The 19,110-nt window shown below is 37.6% G+C and overlaps 1 protein-coding gene across 3 annotated transcripts in view; it reads right to left on the bottom strand.

Annotated features, from left to right (window-relative positions):
* The window catches only part of SCUBE1 (signal peptide, CUB domain and EGF like domain containing 1), a 193,323-nt gene that overhangs the window by 157,614 nt on the left and 16,599 nt on the right, over positions 1-19,110 (bottom strand). For all 3 annotated transcript variants that reach the window (XM_021535496.4, XM_085568577.1, XM_085568579.1), the window contains exon 3: positions 3,684-3,812. In XM_021535496.4, the coding sequence (XP_021391171.3) occupies positions 3,684-3,812 (129 nt within the window). The remainder of the gene's footprint in view (positions 1-3,683; positions 3,813-19,110) is intronic.

Raw genomic sequence — 19,110 nt, 5'->3', positions numbered from 1 at the left:
GGCATAGAAAAGAATTGATTGAGATATCATATTACACATGTCCAAACTTAGTAATTGCTATTTTTCTGTAAGAGAAACCAATGCCACACTGACTATTTGAAATAAAATCAGGGATGCAGAAGGGTAAGGATTCTACTCCTGCCTCAGATGTAGACATGGAGATACCTTGTGGGAAGAATGAGAAGTAACTTAATCTGTTTGCCCTAGATACTAACCTATAAAACAATGAAAATTTTATTTCCTTTCCTTACAGGACTTTCTGAGGACAAATTTATTACTATTTACAAGGTATTAATGCATGTTCCTACATCAATTAATACCACAGAAAAACTTATAAATAAAATAAGTATGTCTCTGAATACAATAATTTTTTTGTCCATGCTGCTTTGCATCTTTTTTTTGATACTTTCTAGGAAGAGTTTGCAACCATCGTTGGTATGCTTACTAAAAAGCAGAGGACTTCACAGAACCTATCCTAATCTTTAAAAAAAGAGTTAGGATGTGTGCAGCCTGGCAGCAAGAATTGTTTATGCAAAAAAGCAATGCTTATTCCCTATTCAAAAAGTGACTATCACAAATCAGACCTAAGGAGAAAGAAAATATTAAAAAAAAAACCCAACCAACACACAAAAAGGAGAAATGAAATCAGGTGATGGCTATTCTTATGTACATCAGAAGAGATAAGCATTATAAAATCCCCCAGATTTGTAGTTCATGTACAAAGAAGGGAAAACCACATTTCAAATCTACTGTATGAGACCAAATACTAGTCTTGCATCCACTGAGCAGAATTTAGAGCTAGGGGGAGTGCAAAAAATATTTATTTTTAGCTAGACAAGGATATCATGATAGCAAGGAAGGAAGGGAGGGAGGAAGGAAGGGAGGAAGGAAGGAAATTTTAGAGGAAGTACTCAGGAAAAAGCACTTGCCCACAGCATCTTCTGTAATTGAATACTCCAAGTCTGCTATTTATAAAGATTTTAATCATCTTGCTATACTGATGTTACTAGAAAGACATTCAGTGAAGATTTAAAAGGAATGTAAACCCTGTCAAATAGAGGTGGCTTAAGACCTGGCAGAGACCTCAGTCAAGCAAGATACGTAGAAATCCTGATGTCAAACAGGACAACCAGAAGTTCTGATGCAATCTTTTTCATTATAAGAAAGGTGAAAAACATTGATACTAATCTTGTGAAGCATCCTTTGTTTCCATAAAATCCATGAACAATGAGTGGTTTCTCAAAAAGCAAGAACAGATGCAAACCAGTGGACTCACCAAAACTTTAATTCCTATCAATGCCTAATTTCATCATGGTGAAAAAGAGAATCTTTGGAATGAGCAGACCAATTTCCAAAATGTTACAGAAATCCTAATTTAATTTTTTTTTTTTTTTTTTTTTGCAAATACAGGGTTTTTGATTTCAGACCTCACTGCAACCTCTTGCTGCATTTACATAATGCTGGTAGCATAAGAGAAGGGAAATAAAGCTGGTCAAGAAGGGAAGGGATTAGAATGTCCCTTTTTCAAAAACTGATATTCTACTAATGGGAACCACTAGGCTGTCACAGCAGTCAGTATATCTGCACCTAGGTGGGGTGCAAATTATGGCAGAAAAATCCCATTAAAAAAAAAAAAAAAAAGTTCTCTCGTTTCTGTCAATGGTCCCAAAACAAGCAGCCATAGCAAGACTGGCATGGTCACTGTCACAATTAAAATCTTCTTACTCCCTGTTCAAAAAGTGACTGTCACAAATCAACCAGATGTGCTGGCCCTCAGTATTGTCTGGTCCCTCATTCAAAGGAGGGAAAGAAGAAGGAGGGAAAGGAGGAAGCCTTGATTCTCTTTTCAGTGCCTGTAAGTAAAACCAGATATTTTACTAAGACATGCTAAAGACCATCCATTAGTTGCAGGCCCAATCTCCCCAGTCCATGGTCTCAAAATTAGAAAGGCAATTGTGACCACTTTTAGTGTCCTAATGTACATTGGGAGAAAAAGAGGTCTTTGCTATCATTCCCAATGTAGTCACCTGTTTGTATTGCTGTTGGCCTTTTTTTTTTAATTAAAAAGAATAATCAAGTGCCTGAATAGCAAATAATGAAAATATAATTAGAAATGTGACTACCTCTGTAGATTTAGCCTCCTAATTTCATGACCAGAGAGAAATAATACAGACAGCAGGTCCAAAAAAATCCCACAGCTCTCCTCAATGGCTCATCCTTGATCAGGTCACTCCTGCTGTTCATTGCTCAAAAGTTTTTTTTCCCCACTAAAATGGGAGTTGTTTGGACAAAGTTGAAACTAGCAAGCTGTTTGAAGCAACACATATGCACAGTTAGTTGAATTCCAAATACTTGAAGTATTTGATTATGTCTGTGTTCTCTTTAGTAAGAATTTATGAATATTAGAATAAATAGAGTTTTCCTTTCTTTTTTAAATTAATGTCTGGCTGCTCATTGTGTAAGAAATACCTCTTGCACCATTAATCATTTAACCACCTCAGGCTGAGGCAAATAAATCTATTTTAGTCTATTCTATAACAAATGACATTTGGAAGTCTGAGTCAAACCCCTGTCAATGGTCAGGACAGATAATCCATCTGAACAAATATTATTCCGCTTGAAAATAAATGCAGTACAAAATCCATCTACTGAAAGACTAATCAAATCCTTTCCCTGAAATCCTAGTTCTTTCATAGCTTCACTGATGATACTGGACTTCACTATTTTGCTGCCCCATTTCTTGAATTTCATTTCAAATATCTCAGTCTTTATAAAGTAGAGCTTCTGCTGATACAGAGAAAAATATCATTTTTACACACTGTTTTATAAACATCGCCTTGAAATTAACATAGGACTGTACCAAAACATGGCCATTGCATTTATATTGGGAATAGTGAGAAAGAGTTTCTAAGAACTGGAATTTAACATAAAATGACCAACAAGTAAGCAGCTTTGGGAAACTGGACATAGCAGTGTAGGCAAGTGGTGTGAAGAATTTAACGACAAGAACATATACCTATGTAGCTTCTAGGACAAACTCACCCTATTTAAACCAGAGCAATGGCCATGAATCAAAAATAGAGATCTCCAAATCCTCAGACTGCTGAAGCAATGAAAATCCTGCAATGGGCTTTTCACAGCCAGTGGACACTGTCCCTCCAGTTATTAGTGATTAATCTTTCTTCTGCCCTGTTTCATTGTCCACGTGTTCCCTCCTGCCTTACTTGTACTTCTAACATTCTGTAATTTATGTTCATACACCATATCCTAGAACTGTATTGCCTGAAAGGGGAAAAAATGGAAGGGCAAGCTCAAAAGATATGACTGGGATTACAAAAGTTGAAAGAAATAGACAAAATATATCTCAGTATATTTAGTATGTTTAACAGACTATTTTTCTTAAAGAAGAAGCCCAAACATCCAGCGGAGTTTTTGGAGGTCAGGGTTTTCCTCAGCAATATTAAACATGGGCATACTGCTTTGAGCACATCGAGATTAAGAGTGACAGCTGTAAGGCTCTGAGCTAAAGCACACTAGGGCCAACACACAGGTTTGAATGGATCCATGGTGATCTGAAACAAGTCTTTACTGAAGACATGCCAGATGATAAAATGCAGCAAACAGATCAGGAATTCTTGCCACAGCCATGAAATGAAAGTCTCTTGCCAGCATTCACCACTTACCAAGACAGTTGTGGCCATCGTGGGCTAACATGAATCCATCGTAGCACGTGCACCTGTAGTTGCCTGGAATGTTGATACACTCGTGGACACAACCCCCATTGTAGAAGTCATTTTCACACTCATCGATATCTAAACCACAAGAGGAAGAAAAAGAAGCTTTCGTAAAAAGAGAATTCTAACAATACAGAAACAATTCTACAGCTGAGCACGTTTTTTGATATATATGCACGTCCCTAATTTTTCTTGTAGGCTCACATTGCTTACTTCAACATATGGTCAGAGACTGAATATATCAGGGTGGTATTTGTCTGATAAGCCAATATATAGAACAGTTTTTCACCAAATAATTCAAGTATCATCACAGGAAACAATGATATATTGTCAAAAATAAAAAAGGAATACTTGATTTGGGTACACTTTATATTTAAAGTGTAATTTTTATTTTCTGGCTTCAAAATAATTAAGCAGAGAATGAGTAAAACCTCTGACTTGTAACAACTATGTGAAGCATACTATTAATATGTCATGAGACAAAAGTATGCCTTTCATAACAAAAAAACTATAATCTTCTGTATTAATCCACATACAACAAGAACCACAAAAAGTTCAGTATTTTATTCTCAGAAGATATGATAGAGTTGTTTGGGGTTTTTTCACACTGGCTTTAAAGAGGTATCTTAAATAGAATCATAAAAGATGAGAGATGGATTCTGCTTCAATTACAGACAATCCTGTCATGATCTTCCCTCCCTCATACAAAAAAATCACTTTGCTCATTCTAGAAAATGCAAACTTTCTTCTTTTTGTACACTGTATTTTGGTTTATACATAGAACATCAGTATCACAGTCACTCTTGTGAATAATTAAGTGGTGCACATCAACCAGCTAAAAATACATAAACAATTAAAGATAGCCTCATGGTTTGATAAGTATCAGGTCTAAATTTGTGATGTTCTAGACCAAAAACCACAGCTAATCTCCCTAAGTTAGGCAGCACGTGATAAACAGATGAAGTTACCCTTTTAGAAAACCACCTATTAGAATATCAGAGTTACCCCAGCATGACATTTCAAATGTGCCTTCCATTGCAGAGGTGATTGACATTTTTTCTGAATTAGGTTCATGTTCACACAGATTTTTCCCTCTCTTTTTTTAAATTTCCTTTTAAAAGTACTCCATGAAAAGCTCTTGCTACCTGGTATCATAGCCAGTGCCACCCAAAGAGGACAAGGTGGTTTGGGCAAAATCAGACTCCTCTGAAGAGCCACCTCAGACTCAGCCACTCAGTGCCTTCACCACTGCTGGTCCTTGGATTGAGGATGGCTGGGTTTGTCCCTCCTCACACAACCTGGGAGAGCTTCTCCCAAGTTCTGTCGCGAGCCCTCTCCCAAAAATCTACCTTAAACTCAGAATTCTCTGAAGTCCCTCTTTTACAACCTCTTGTACAACAGCTCTGAAGTCCCTCTTGTACAACCACCTCAGCAGCTTGAAAAGGGAATGACAGGCAAATCCAGCTGGCTATTTCATAACTCAGCATTTGGCACCACGACAATACCAGAAATACAAAGCTGGAGAAAGGACCTTCCAAACAAAAATACAACCTGCTGCTTAAAGGTAAATTTCCTAGTCTTTAAAGCACTGCTCTTTTTCAGAAGGTTCTCATGTTTTACTAACAATTTCCATCCACGAGTTGTGCAAGTGCCCACTCAGCACAGCCTGTGGTTCTGCTCTACCTTCCAAGTGCAGTATGAGAGCAAAAAGAGCCATCTGTGATTTTTCTTGAAAACAAGAACCAGCAAGGCAAGTGCTCATTCCAAACAACCTGCAATGCAGTCTCAGAAGCTGCTCTCATTACACCACAGCTCCATGTCCCTGGGTGCATATTCCCAAAATGTTACAGTCTGGTTTCCACTCAGCAGAAATTTGCAGCATTCACAACTACTCATGAATATTTCCAGAAACTTCCTGTTGTTCTCTACAGGCTACAGGTACAAAAAGAGAGCTCTACAGTAATGCCATGTTTTAACAGGCCAAGTCAAAAAGCATCTAACAGGATTTTGATGTCAGGTGTCTCAGGTGTTCCCCTCAGGACACTCAGAAAAAATGGCATTGTCATTTCAAGGTTTATTCTTAACTTTTATCCAGCAATGAGTCTTTTCAGAAGAAGCTGTTACCACCTGTTATGTTCCTCAGCATCAGACTGCCAAGGGTTGAGCAATTAATTCAATTTTTTTTTTTTCAAACAATTAATCAAACAGTACTATTTGTTTAAATAAGCACCTTCAAAGGGGACAAAAACTACCAAAGAAATGTGAAGCCTTTTGAATGACTGCCCCTTATATAATAGTTCTTTCTAAAAAGCTGCACTGTAATTAGCAGCACATAGTGATGATGCAATACAAGCACTCAAGCTATGGAAAAGGTAACACAACAGATAGAGAAACCACAAAAATAGCAAAAGAAAGAGATTATTTTCATCTCATTCTCTTAGGAGTTCAAGACACAATTAATATTGCAAAAGGGTTAGAATATTATTTCTCCCTTTTGCACCCCAGTAGTATAAATGGAACCAAATATTCTAAATCCTTTTCAGGATTAAATGTTGTGGGGTTTTTTTTGTTGTTGTTGTTGTTGTTGTTGTTGTTTCTTCTCTCCAAAACACACATAACTATTAAAAGCTTCACCTGGCAGGTTGAACTGGAATTTCTATCTCCAGTATGGCTAGCAAAAAACCAAAGGGCTAAGACTGGTGTAGTTACATTTCCAGAAAAACCAAAGCAAAAACACACCAAATACCCAAACAAAGAAATCCAAACAAGGAAACCTCACAAAAACTTGCACAAAGCCTACAAAGTCCAAATGTTGAACATTTTCGAAGCTCCAACTGCCAAGAGAAATGCAAACAATGTGACCACCACTCCATTTTCTCTTTTACCTGGAGGAAGACATTCTTTAAAGAATGCCTCAGTGTGCAACACCTGTAATTTATGGACAGAATGCTACATCTGACATGCCAGAATACAGCTTCCTTAATAAGCTTCATATTGAGTAAAAGTAATAGGAGTACATTTAGTCACATAAAACCTGCAACCTTGCTCTTCATTTTGTCTATCATAAGCCTCAAAATTTGTAGGGGCCATCTGTGTTAATTTCCTTTTGGGTAGGTCATATCCTATCATTCATTTTTTCTTATAATTGATAGAATTGGGTGTTAATCAAAATCTCAACTCTAAACACCTCTGAGAAATTAAGCTTTCCCTGCTAATTTTGTAGCTTCAAATATCCTTAACATTTTTAGCATTTGGTGTCTTAATATTGTCTTTCATCATGAAGGAATTACCATAACAAAAACAAACACAAAAACCAAAACCCAGAGGAAAAAAAATAAATGTCTGTATTCAACCATGAAATTGTGATGGATGTAGGTGCATCAACTGATGAATTTGCAACGTTTCTCAAAGGGAAACCTGAAGTTTTGTCTACACTGGCAAAATACTTATGCAGTTTTCAATTCCTTAAATTCCAGCTGTTCAGATAGGGAACTCTTGGGATGTTCAGTGAAGAAATCACCTTAAAAGAGAATGGCAGTATTTCCACTCCAAGAGAAATTAAATTAATTGCAGGAATTGTGGGAGTCTCAGACAAGAATTAAATGCACCAAAATACTAAGAAGGTGTAGAGACATCTTTAGTACTGACACAACCTGTCAAAAACCTATTTGAGCTTAGTGTATTCAAAAAAGACAGCAAGTCCCAATCCCAGGGCTGGATGTAAGGATATCCTCAGATGCTGGCAAAATAATTTTGATCATCTCTTTCTGGAGCTGATTCAGAAAAATCTCAAAAACCCACTGCTTGTTTCAAAAGTTTTCAAGTAAAAAATGACCAGGAAAAAAAAAAGAGGTAAAAAGACACTTGCTTACTTGGGTATACTAGTAACTGTACTCGTTCAGCTATTTACCAAGGTGAAAGAGGCTTGGAAACTCCATCTTAATTCTTTCTGGAAAGCAGAGGTGAATCTTTTTGTTACCATCTGGAAACAGGTCTTGGAGCACATTCCTAGGAGCAGTGGTGTTAAAGAACACCCACTGCATGAGACAAAAGTTATTATGCAATGCAAGCATCCAAGAACCTTTTAAAAAAAAAAAACCCTAGACAAGTGTCTGAGAAAATCTGAGGATGTGTTACCATGAGGATGTGCTGTAATTTGCAGTTCTTGTATTTCAGTTATAGGAAGAAAATTTGAATTTGTTTTAAGTGACTTTATTCTTTTTAGTTTGATGGGACCTGTATTTCCATTATACATAATTGATTCTTCTTTCATTATTAGAGGTGAAATTGACCCTGCCCCAGGACTTGTTTAATTTGTGTATTCTGCCAGAAAGAGATGGAACTCTCATAAGCCTCACAATGAAGCAGCTCTTCCAGAAGCACATGCAACTATAAAATGCTCAAAATAAAACAAGAATCAAACTCTTCTGCTTCCCATATCACAGTATTTTAGCTTTCTGTTTCAGCAGAGAATAGAAGACACATCAGCATGCAATAACTGATGTCCACAAGACAAACCAAACTGTAAAACAAGGAAGTTGCAAAATGCCTGGTTCCCATTTTGTCTAAACATTTTCAGCAGTGTCATGAATTCACTGAGTGCTAATCATCTTTTCCAAGCAGTAACCAGCTCTCCTAGAAGGTGGCACAGAATTTATGCCAAGAAAGTAAAAGTCGACCTCCAGAAAAATTAGTTCCCACTCTTCGTTGCATTACTTGCAATTAATTAAGTTCCTGAATGTTCTAAAATCATTCCAACACATGCAACAAACTTTGTCTGCACAGCTACAGATCATCATGGGCACAGCTACTGAAATCAAAGCAAATGCCTGCATGGATTTGATGAATTTTGGATGAGTGTCACAGCTAAACTGTCACAAGAAGCCTTATGGCTATTAACATGCAAAAGGAAGAATGACTGAGGCCTGGAAGTCAATGAGCCAAATTCAGTGTTCAGTGTTGAATTCCACAGATTTCTGTAGAAAATGGGAAAGTGTGCATTGACACAATTTTTATCTTGGCATCTGTCAAGGCCACAGATCCCAACACTCACAATGCAACAGAAGATGTTCAAAATAGGCGTGGGATTGAATGAAATCTGTGTCCATTTTGAAGTATTTCTTGACTAGCAATATAAGTGCAAGATATGGAGCTAATTTAGTAAACAAAAACTTCAACTGACTTTGAAAGAAGTAATTTATGTGCTTGGACATTTTAAAATAAATAGCCAAAGAAAGCTGTCTGCCCACAGCAACTTCTAATTTACAGAACCACAAACAAAAGCAATTGTGCAGGTATATTATGCAGATGTAGAATATCTCATAAAGAAGCTGGATCCATTAAGTAGACAGAAAAAGAAATATTAATATCTTTGTAAGCACATCTTGAAGCCTGAAGCTATTTATTTCTTCTGTATCTAAAGAAAGAAAATTTTGATATTCATCTTCCTTTATCTAACTGCTTTAAACCAAACACTGCCAAAAAGACACTGTGGAGACAGTAAATAACATTGCCCTTACAAACTTGACAGGAAAGAAACTGTGCTTTACCTTCTTGCTTGAACAGGGGTTGCTGCTAGTCCCTACAGTGGGCAAAGCATATCAGATGCAAAATTTTCTTTTAGCAGTTGTCTTCTGCTAAAAAATGTCATCCTACAGTTCTGCAACAGCAGCGTCTTGCCTGCTTATCCACAACTATTTTGCAGCAAAGAATACTGCAAGATGCTGGAGCCTATATTTTCATGTGGAAATATTTTTCACTTTTATGGCTTCTCTACTAAGAGCTGTCAAAAACATTATTGATTCTTGATTGAGTTTTGGTCACTGTTCCTCCTAGGGCTAATGCATCATCCTCATATTCACAAAAAAATACAGGAAAAAAAGGCCCACCCCTACTATCTAAATCCTACACAACTTAGAAGATATTTACAGTGCAGAATCGTCTTCCTCATTGCATAGCTTCAAGCAAGCTTGATCTCAAATTCTTGTGAAAGAAAGTCACCTTGTAAAATCCAAAGATAAAACAGCCTGAGATGAAAACTCAATCCTACAATTTTTGCCACTGGCTTAGTGGAGCCAGGAAGACATATTTTCTGGGATTCACAGTAGAAAGATATGTGAGACAGGATCAGCACTGAAATTTTTTGTTCCCATTTCCAATTCAGAACAAACAGCAGCGTGGCACTGACACCACTGCTTTAAAGGAAACAGGCAGAAGTGAAGTTATATGCACACTGACAAGAATTACAAACAAGTTCAAGTCCTGGATCACAGTTAGATCAGCAACTTACTCTTCTTCATAACTGGGTTTGAGACTGCAAAAGCCATGAAAATAAGTAAAAAATTACATGGGAATATTTATATATTTATATGTATTCTTTGGCAGAGTCTACATTTAATGTATGTTCAGCAGATATATATCACGCTCTGGACAACCTGAACCTAAGGCATTTGTATTTCCCATATCAAATTGCACTTTACTTAAGGAGCCAGTTCCAGATCTAAAGGCCAGGAAAAAAAGCTCAAACATAGGTTAAAGACCATTCTGGTAAAGTCCAGGTGAAAACTGCCAGAAGTTCAGCTCTCAGTGAAACACTCAGCCTAAGCAACAATAGTAAACATGTCAGATTCTTACAAAGAATTTAGCATCAGCACATTTAGACACATTTGAAATCTGCTCTACTCTCAAAATTTGCAAAATCTGACCAATGTATGAAGAATTGGGTGGGAAGATGTGATCAGTTATCAATTTCACTCAATCTGACCTGATGAAATACCATTTCCATCTGTTTTGTGACATCAGAATTCAGTAGCTACTCCAAGTCTAAATTTTATTAAGAAAATATTGACACACCAAGACTCATTCAATATTTCCACTCCAAAAACCCCTTCACCTTCAGAGGAAACTCCATTTTTGAAAATCTATTTCCACGGAAAGCTTGTTAAATCACTTTTTCTATAAAACAAATTATTTGTTACATCTGTTCCTTCCTGAGATACTTTATTTTTTTTTTTCACTCATAAACATTAACATCTTTATTCTTTAGATGCTGTGACCTTGTAAATGTTACGCTCTAATGAATCAGAGGAACACAGAGTGCAGTTTTTACAGCTTTCAAGTTGCCATGATGTTTTCAAGACGCTTGTGCCAAAGAAAACTGTAAAATTTGATAGCCATTAGGACTTCTCTAAGAGGCAAGGTCAAAGGTGGGCAGGCTGGGAGCAGGGTAAATTCAGAAAGAGCAGCCGGATGTTTCTCGGTGGAGAAGGAAAAAGAACAGGTACAATGTTTAACATGAGGTTTTTTCAGTGTAAATCCCTCAAGAGCCTTTCCACTATGGGTACTGCCTCTCCCATGTTTTTCCCATTAGTGCGTCCACAAAGAAAAAAAAAAATTCAATTTTACAACTTCCTTCAAAAATGTCACAAGCCCCTATTTCCCAGTATTAAACTGGCAGTAAAATGAAAACGCCATGCCAGTTTAGTGGACATGATTTGGATACAATCTGTGGTATTGTTGTGCTGTTTTTCTGGAAGCCATTTCATCAATTTTCCAGAAAAGATCAAGTATTCTGTAGCAGTTTTGTTTCCTTTTCTTTTGTGGTGGCTAAACACAAAGTTCAGCATGCTTTGTATCTTGCTAAAGTATTGCCTGAAAGAAGTGGGAGGAAATGGGATACAAACCAAACTATGTAAAGGTATGTCCAGCTGGTCAAACAACACACACATTTTTAAAGTGTGAACAGCTTCATATTTAGAACTCTCTTGCCTAAAAGCATTTAGGATACATCTGAAAGACAGATGAGACATCATCACACTTATCACTGCCTGTAGATACGACTTTTAACATTTTAATATTATTTTAATATAGTTTCATAATTTTTCCCCTAACCACAATTACTAACTTCTAATTTTAAAGAGAGCACAGAGATAGCTATTAATGATCCCTATTTTGCCCTGTACCTGTAATTTTTTTCCTTATTATTATTCTGTGTACAGCAAGCACAAATCAAATTTTCAAGTCACACAGAGTATGGATGGCCTTACAGGACTCACCCTCACTGGCTGGGGAAAAAGAGCTTTCAGACACACAAGTCCTTCTCTAAGGAGATGATGAAGCAAGTGAACTGAGTTTATCAGCTATAGAAAATGTAAGGTGTGTTTAGCACTTGCTACTTTCCAAGTTTTACCTAATGATCTTTAACTATTGTGCACCATACAAAGAATTAGAGTCACATTTAAAGACACAAGTGACGGGACAGTATCAAGCACCCAGTGCTGTAAGCTGACTTCAGCTGACTCAGCTCACACTGAGTTGGTGAATTAAACAAGGCAATAGATGATGAAAATCCAAAATTTCTGCAGTAGCTGAATGGTTCTATCTCACAGTTTTGGTGAATAAACATCCCATTTGTCATTCATCAGTAAGAAATATGGTGCCTAGAAACTCCCTTCCTTACATTTTTCTTAAATTCACTTTCCCTTCCTCCATTTCCTGTCACTATTCTCATTCCTGTGCATTTCCCTCTGTATTTAAACTCTGAGTTTGAAGAGTGGAAAGAACATTTTTAGTGGCTGGGCATTGATATGCCAATCAAAGTGACAACAGACACAAGAACCTACCCCTTTGACTCCTTCTCTGAGGATGCCTGATGTTCAGGCCAGGTATTCCTGCCTCAGTCCACACAGACCTTGCCACTGGAAGGTTATCACTGAAGTACAGTGAAGTAAGAAATATGCAAAAATATTGGAAAAAAGGTAACTTGCAAACTGAAAGGTGAGATTTTGCATGCATTTGGTGCCAGTTTCCAGCCACCTAAATACTCTGTATGGTGGCATACATAACACCCCAGCAGCAGCAACAGGGAGGAGATCAAATAGGTGATGTGGAACACTTAGGACCTTACAGAGTTTCTGACTGCTTAACTGGCAAGTCTTCCTACTGCATTAACACTGGGGTTTTACAGAGGCTTTTACCTACAGTACCTTTTGGGTGCCTGAAACCTTTGGAGAGCTAGAATCATTTGTGGGAAAAAATAATTAAGCAGAGTTCTTTCCCTAGGGAACATTAAATGTTCTATTAATGTATGAGTATTACCCCTGTGTGACATTTTCCATTTCGATTAGCACAATGGAAACTTATTTGGGACCATTCCAGTTTCATTTATAGTAAATAGATTTTTTTTTTCTCCCTAGATAAATCCAAAATGAACATAATCCTGTATTCAGCATCCTGAACCTTTGATTAGAGCTTGGAGCAGCTTGACATTTGTCTTAATTGATATTTAAACAGATTGGCTGCAAGTTCTTTGAAGCTCAAGTGAGATACCCAAATAAAGATGGATACCTGCAGAGCATGTAGCAGTTTTAGAGTCTGTCTTTATTTAGTAGCTGCCATGCCCGACAAGCTCAAGCAGAGAGGTTTCCTGTTCACAAGCTGTTATGAATGTGAAACATGACATTTGACAGCATTTTTTTCCCACCACTTCTAAATCACAGCCATTTGCACCCCAATTCCCTCTTTTAATATAAAGGGAGATGTCTGATTCTACATCATATCTTTGAAGTTCTTGGCCATCTAATGGGAGAGTATTTCTGTGTCCTTACTGATGCTGCTGGTGTGTATGCATCCTAATGACAATTGTTTCAGTAAGTCGTGGCAGGAGTTTGTTCCTAGATCTTTAAATTCAAATATGCACCTATCAATTTTGATGTTTCAAGTAGTGAAATTAGCTCATTGATACAGACATAATTCACCTACTTTTTTTTCCCCAGACTCTGCAGGAATCTCATTCTCAGATTGCTTATCTCCAAATTATTGCATTTCATTTCTAAATGTCTGTCCACTGACAAAGGGAAAAAAAATCCCAACCTTCAATTCTGAAGTAAATTTCTTTATTACCTATCAGTGAATGAATATTAACTTTTTTAATGTGGCCCTTCATGTAGGAGAACAGAAGGCTGCTTCTGGCCCATTTCAGAACAAGTCAGTGGCAGATTGTGCACTGTCAAATGAAGATTTCTTGGTATCATAGAGCACATGCTTCCTCAGTCCCTGGCAGAATGACACTTCTTCAGTTTCAGGCTGAAAAAGCCACAAAAAGTATGAGAGGCTACAGAGCAGTGGTTTTCAACCTTCCTGGATATGAGGAACTAGTATGTTTTCTAGCAGAAGTGGAAAAACTCCTTTAGCAAATGTATGTCTTGAAAAGGTTTACCTTTTCAAACTATTTTTCCCACCTGTACTTTAGCAGTAGTCCTTGGGCTACTGCAGACTCCTGGCTGAAAACCACTCTGCTGTGCTGGTTAACCACTTGTGGAATATAAAGTAATTTATATCATGCAAGATTTGTAAAATACAGGGCTTCCTGCCATCCTGTATCACTTGGGCAAACTTCCTACTCTGTGCAAGATGCATATCAAATATTAATCTTTCTAGCCTACAAAACCTGGCAGGACAGTCCCACACAAATTATCTGCCTGTGAGCAGAGCAGCTCTACCTTAATTTTTTTGAAAGACACTTTGAAAATGCAGTTGAGTGTCTAAGGTTCATGCTGATGACTGGCAGAAGTGGGAGAGGAGGAGATCAAAACAGTGATCTAGAAGATGGCATTTTTGATCTGATGCTCTGTTTTTCTTATAACATTAAATAAAATTTAGGAGATTCAGTAGTACAGGGAAATATTAACCAGTTTTCTCAATTTTATATTGCTGCTGGTGTGGCCTGCAATGAGGGAATCACGTGTACAGGGCTGCCTTTCATTTCAACATTTACTGAAGTCATGCGGCTACTTCTAAACATGATCCACAGGGAAACCATGAACTTCTGTTCCCTGCCAGACCCAATACTTATGAAACCCCAGAAACCAACTCTGCCTCCTGTTTTGCCACCTGTTCCCTAAATACAGACAAATTCATGCCATTCCCTTTTGGAACTCAAAATGCCCCTCAGACATTTTTGGAGCTTCCAGGCCCAGGTCAGAAGCATTTGAGACCCTGGCAGGCAGCTGGAAACAGCTGTGATTTTGAGTTTGAGCCATGGAATGATTTACCAACTTTGCAGGAAGAACAAGAAGTCACAAAAGTTTAGACATTATAGTAGAAGTAGTTACAAAGTAGAGGGAAGAATTTTTTAGTGTTGTACAGGGGGGTTTTAACACCTGCACAGGGGGATTTTTACTTTGTACATGGGAATCAGAGATTTTAAGACAGAGGGATTTTTAGCCAGTCCTGTCCTTCCTCTTTCTTCTTCCTTACCTCCATGTTTTTAGTGATGTTGGCACTCACAGATCGGTTTAGAGTAAAAGAACACCATTTAATATAGGTATTAGAGAAAAGCTGTAAACATTGAACACATAATGTACCATATAAAAGATAGCAGCAGCCAGAGGCAGAGAAAAAGAAGAAAAAGTCAGGGGTCAGAGAGGATGTCAGGGTGTGTGTGTGCCTCTGCCTGAGCTGCTGAGCAAACCACAGCAGCCAGAGAAGAAAATCTTTTAAATAGCTTATAATAAACTGCCTTGAGACTGAACAACAAGAGACTGCTGAGTTTTTCTTTAGGAACACGAGTTAGAGGAGAGACTTTTCCACCACACCACACCAAGCCATCAATTCCCCAACAACATCCTTGATGATCTGAAGGCTTCTCAGAATTTTGGTTTGCAGACAACAGCAAAGAGCAGGGAGTGCTCTTTACTACAAGGAGTGCCACTCTCAGTCCTTCACAGGGATAAAGGCTGTGACTCCTCACCCATTAAACTACAGCTGGCTGGGTGGTACCTTGGCTCATTAAAACACAGATCCTTCTTTGGTTTAGAATCATCAGGCTTGGTTTAGCTGTATATAGTTTTTCTACCTACAGAAGCTTTTATCCAGTCTAGGAGGGCATACATGATGGTTAAAAGGTTGTAACACACATGGAATGCACTGAAAAATGAGAGTATTGCTCATTCATTAGAACTCAATGAAAAAGAAGTCCCTCACACTCATGGTAATTAAGACTCCAAAGTACTTCTGGTAAGAGTAATCTATTAATACTAGCATGTTGCCTGATTTACAAGATTAATAACTTCACATTACATCTCTTTTTTATCCAGGAGATAGTACTGAGCACTTATTACTTCCCTTTTCTATGGTGTTAGGAAGACTTTTCTTAAAAAAATATTTCAATGCTCCAGCCTAGATATAGATGAATGATTTTTATTTAGTTTAAGTTTTCAGGAGAGTGGTGTTAATTTTGCTTATCAGTCTCTTGCAGAGTAGTTTTAGGAAACTAACAGTAAAATTAGTTGAGATGACCCTAACTAAGCCATTTGCATGGCTCATTTATGAGCTTGATACATTCACTTCAAAAAGATCTAAGAAGACTAAACTGAATAGAAATCATCAAATATTTACAATATTTTTTTTTAATCTGAGATAGTCCTGCAAAAAACCTTAAACTCATTTTTGTCCACCACCTTTGAGTTCTGTGCACCATCTAGAAGGCAAAAAAGTTACTAGGCTACAAATTTTATTACTATTCAGGAGTTAAAGATGACCAAATCACACTTTGTTCCCCTCATAAAAATTTAAGCTTGTTACAGATTTGTTTTTCAGCATTTCACTTCCATTAAGTTAAATCTTACTAAACCTGTGATAATAATGATGATACCCTAAATGTGAGCACACACAAGCACTGCCTGAAACAGCTCACAGCTCTAAAAGCTTTCTCCATCAGGACTGTACAATCACGAAATGTGGAGCTATTTTCAAGATGCCAAAACAGTTGGCAATTTTGCTGCACAACTCAGAATTCTGGCACAGCCTCTCTCAGCTTCTTAACAACAATTCTGTCTCCACAGCATGCAAAGTACCTGCCATGCAGTTTTGCTTGGATGTACAGACTGAATGTTTTCCATTTTTTTTTGAAAGCATGGACCTGGCCAGTATCAACAAGAAGCCCTAGATGTTGCTGTAGTTGATGAATGCAAAAGGCTTTTATTTTCAAACAAATACCACATTGATGCAATTTTTTTTATTCCAGCTATTTTAGTCCCAAAACGGAGAACACAACCCTACTGATATGTGCTGACAGTTCTAAAATTTTATCCACAAAGAGATTTATGATGTAGGCTCTCCTCAGTCTTTGAAAAGGCCAAGCAAAAATTAGTCTTGCAAACCAGAGCCCTATTTATCACCAGAGACAACTAATCACAGAGAAAATTTAATAAACAGTGGTAAGTAGCCTTTGGTTTTCGACCTTGGGTGTGCAGCCACTGTCCACCAGGGACATGAATGTACAGATAGTGAACAGTAGCAGGCAACCCACTGGCTTTTCCATCATCATTACCCTCTCCAGACTCTCAAAACATTTCCTGGACTGTTTGGCAACTGGAGAAGAAAGCAATACTAGGAACAGGAATTGATGAAGTCACACACTCATCTTTGCTGGACATGAGGTGAGGGTTAGATGAGGCCAGGCCAAGCTGTACAAACACCAATTTCATAGTAAGGAAAGTCCAGGAAAAGTGCTAAGGATGAAATTTAACATTCAAATCTGAAAAACACCATTGCTGACCTGCAAATCATCAAATATTTCCATTTATAAGCTGTGCTCACATCTGATGTTTGGACAAGAAAAGGAGATAGGGTAAACGGATGCAATTTCACCTTTGCCATGAAATCAGACAATTTGGCTCCACTGTTCAAATTTCCTGTACTAGAAAGCACACACAGCTTCCATTAACACTATTAAATGAATAAAGGCTGCAACTGCAGATACAGGAATAATAACATGGGCATTTGCTGAAAATTGAAGAGTGCTCATATTCATAGCCTGGAAATCTTCCTTTGGGAATTTCAAGCAATTTATTTTTTCATTATGTTGGGGAGAATGTTAGGTAGAGAGAACCAAAGAATGCCTACAATTTCTGTGCAGTTTTCAAATAATAATCTGCTTTTGACTGAATGTACCACAGAAAGCCAAGCTGTACAACTGGACTGACCTCCTCCCCAATAGCAGAGAGATAAAAGTGACTAAGATTATAGGTATAATTGTTTAGTCTTGTAGAACTATTTCCAATACTCTCATGTAGATTATTTCTTCTGAGATGCCTTTCACAAAAATATTATTTTATTATGCAGAGATAAGCAAAATGCAGACATGTCTTGCCTAAAGTCTTGATTAACAACCCAATAAATAGTCTGGGTTTGATTTTTTGTTTGTTTGTTTGTTTTTTTAATTGGACAGTACATCCAAAATAAAACCAGGCATTTCAGGTGTCTAAATGTTCTTCATGAATTCCACAGGCTTCTTTCTAGAGAATCCCTGTTTAAGCACTGACTCTGGTGTATATTCACAGTATTTATAAGATACATAAACAGAAGTCCAGGAGAGGACACATTAGAACATCCTTGGTTATCCACTGAAAACTAACTGGTCAGCTCACCCATAAATAATATAGGATTTCAGCCTCAGAAAAATTAGGCTGAAATATGAAATAATAGGGTTATGGGTGTGCCCCCACAGCACCTGATTTAACAGTGCAGCCATCTGAAGTTTGGTGAAGCATCCAGGTCAAGCTTTTCAAAGTACCTAAGTATTTTTTCACAACTGACTTGAGACTCTCCTTAATGAAGTCTCATTTTCAGAAAAGTGTGAAGGCCCATCCTTCTGAACACGCTGTTAGCTGCCAAGCCAAAAACTCAAGATTTGTAGGGTTTGCCCATGTAGGGAAACACAGTGAGGTTAAACCACACCAGATGGAAGGCTGCAAAGAGACACAATTACCTGTTCTTGCACAATTCTTTCCCATATTCTGAGCACAGCTAATCAGCTGAATAACACTATGAGTTTTGCAGAACACCTGGAGAAGCAAACATACATATCTGCTATTCCTATTCTGAAGATGTCACTGAACACAGTGATTTGAATGAAACTTCTGGCTCAGGAGGTCTTTAAGTCTCAAGCTGCATTCTTCCTTTTCATGTTTTCTCATAATCTACTGTAAGCATCCACTGCTGGCCACTGTCAGAGACTGCACATCAGGCTGGACAGATTTTCAGTCAAACTTAAAAAAAAAGTTTTATGTTTGACTGAAAACTGGTCTGGCCAGCTTACACACTTTTGATATGAAAATACAAATACACATAGGTAGGGACCAGATTCTTTGCATCCACTGTAAAGAGTCCTGATTTTGCCTTCCTGTACTGGATATAATTTAATAATCTCTGTATATTCCATCAGCACAGAACATGAAACTAACTGGACAACAAGGAGAGCTTCTGAAAAATGCTTTAGAGGGTTTCCAAAGATCTGATAACTAGGCAAACAAAGCTGACATTCAAGAAAGTCTGTCCATCTCCATAACTGACACAAGTGACTTTTAATGCAATT

The sequence above is a fragment of the Lonchura striata genome, chromosome 1A (assembly GCF_050655825.1).
Source record: "Lonchura striata isolate lonStrDom1 chromosome 1A, ASM5065582v1, whole genome shotgun sequence".
NCBI classification, from domain to species: domain Eukaryota; kingdom Metazoa; phylum Chordata; class Aves; order Passeriformes; family Estrildidae; genus Lonchura; species Lonchura striata.
This window is presented reverse-complemented; position numbering and strand designations above follow the sequence as displayed.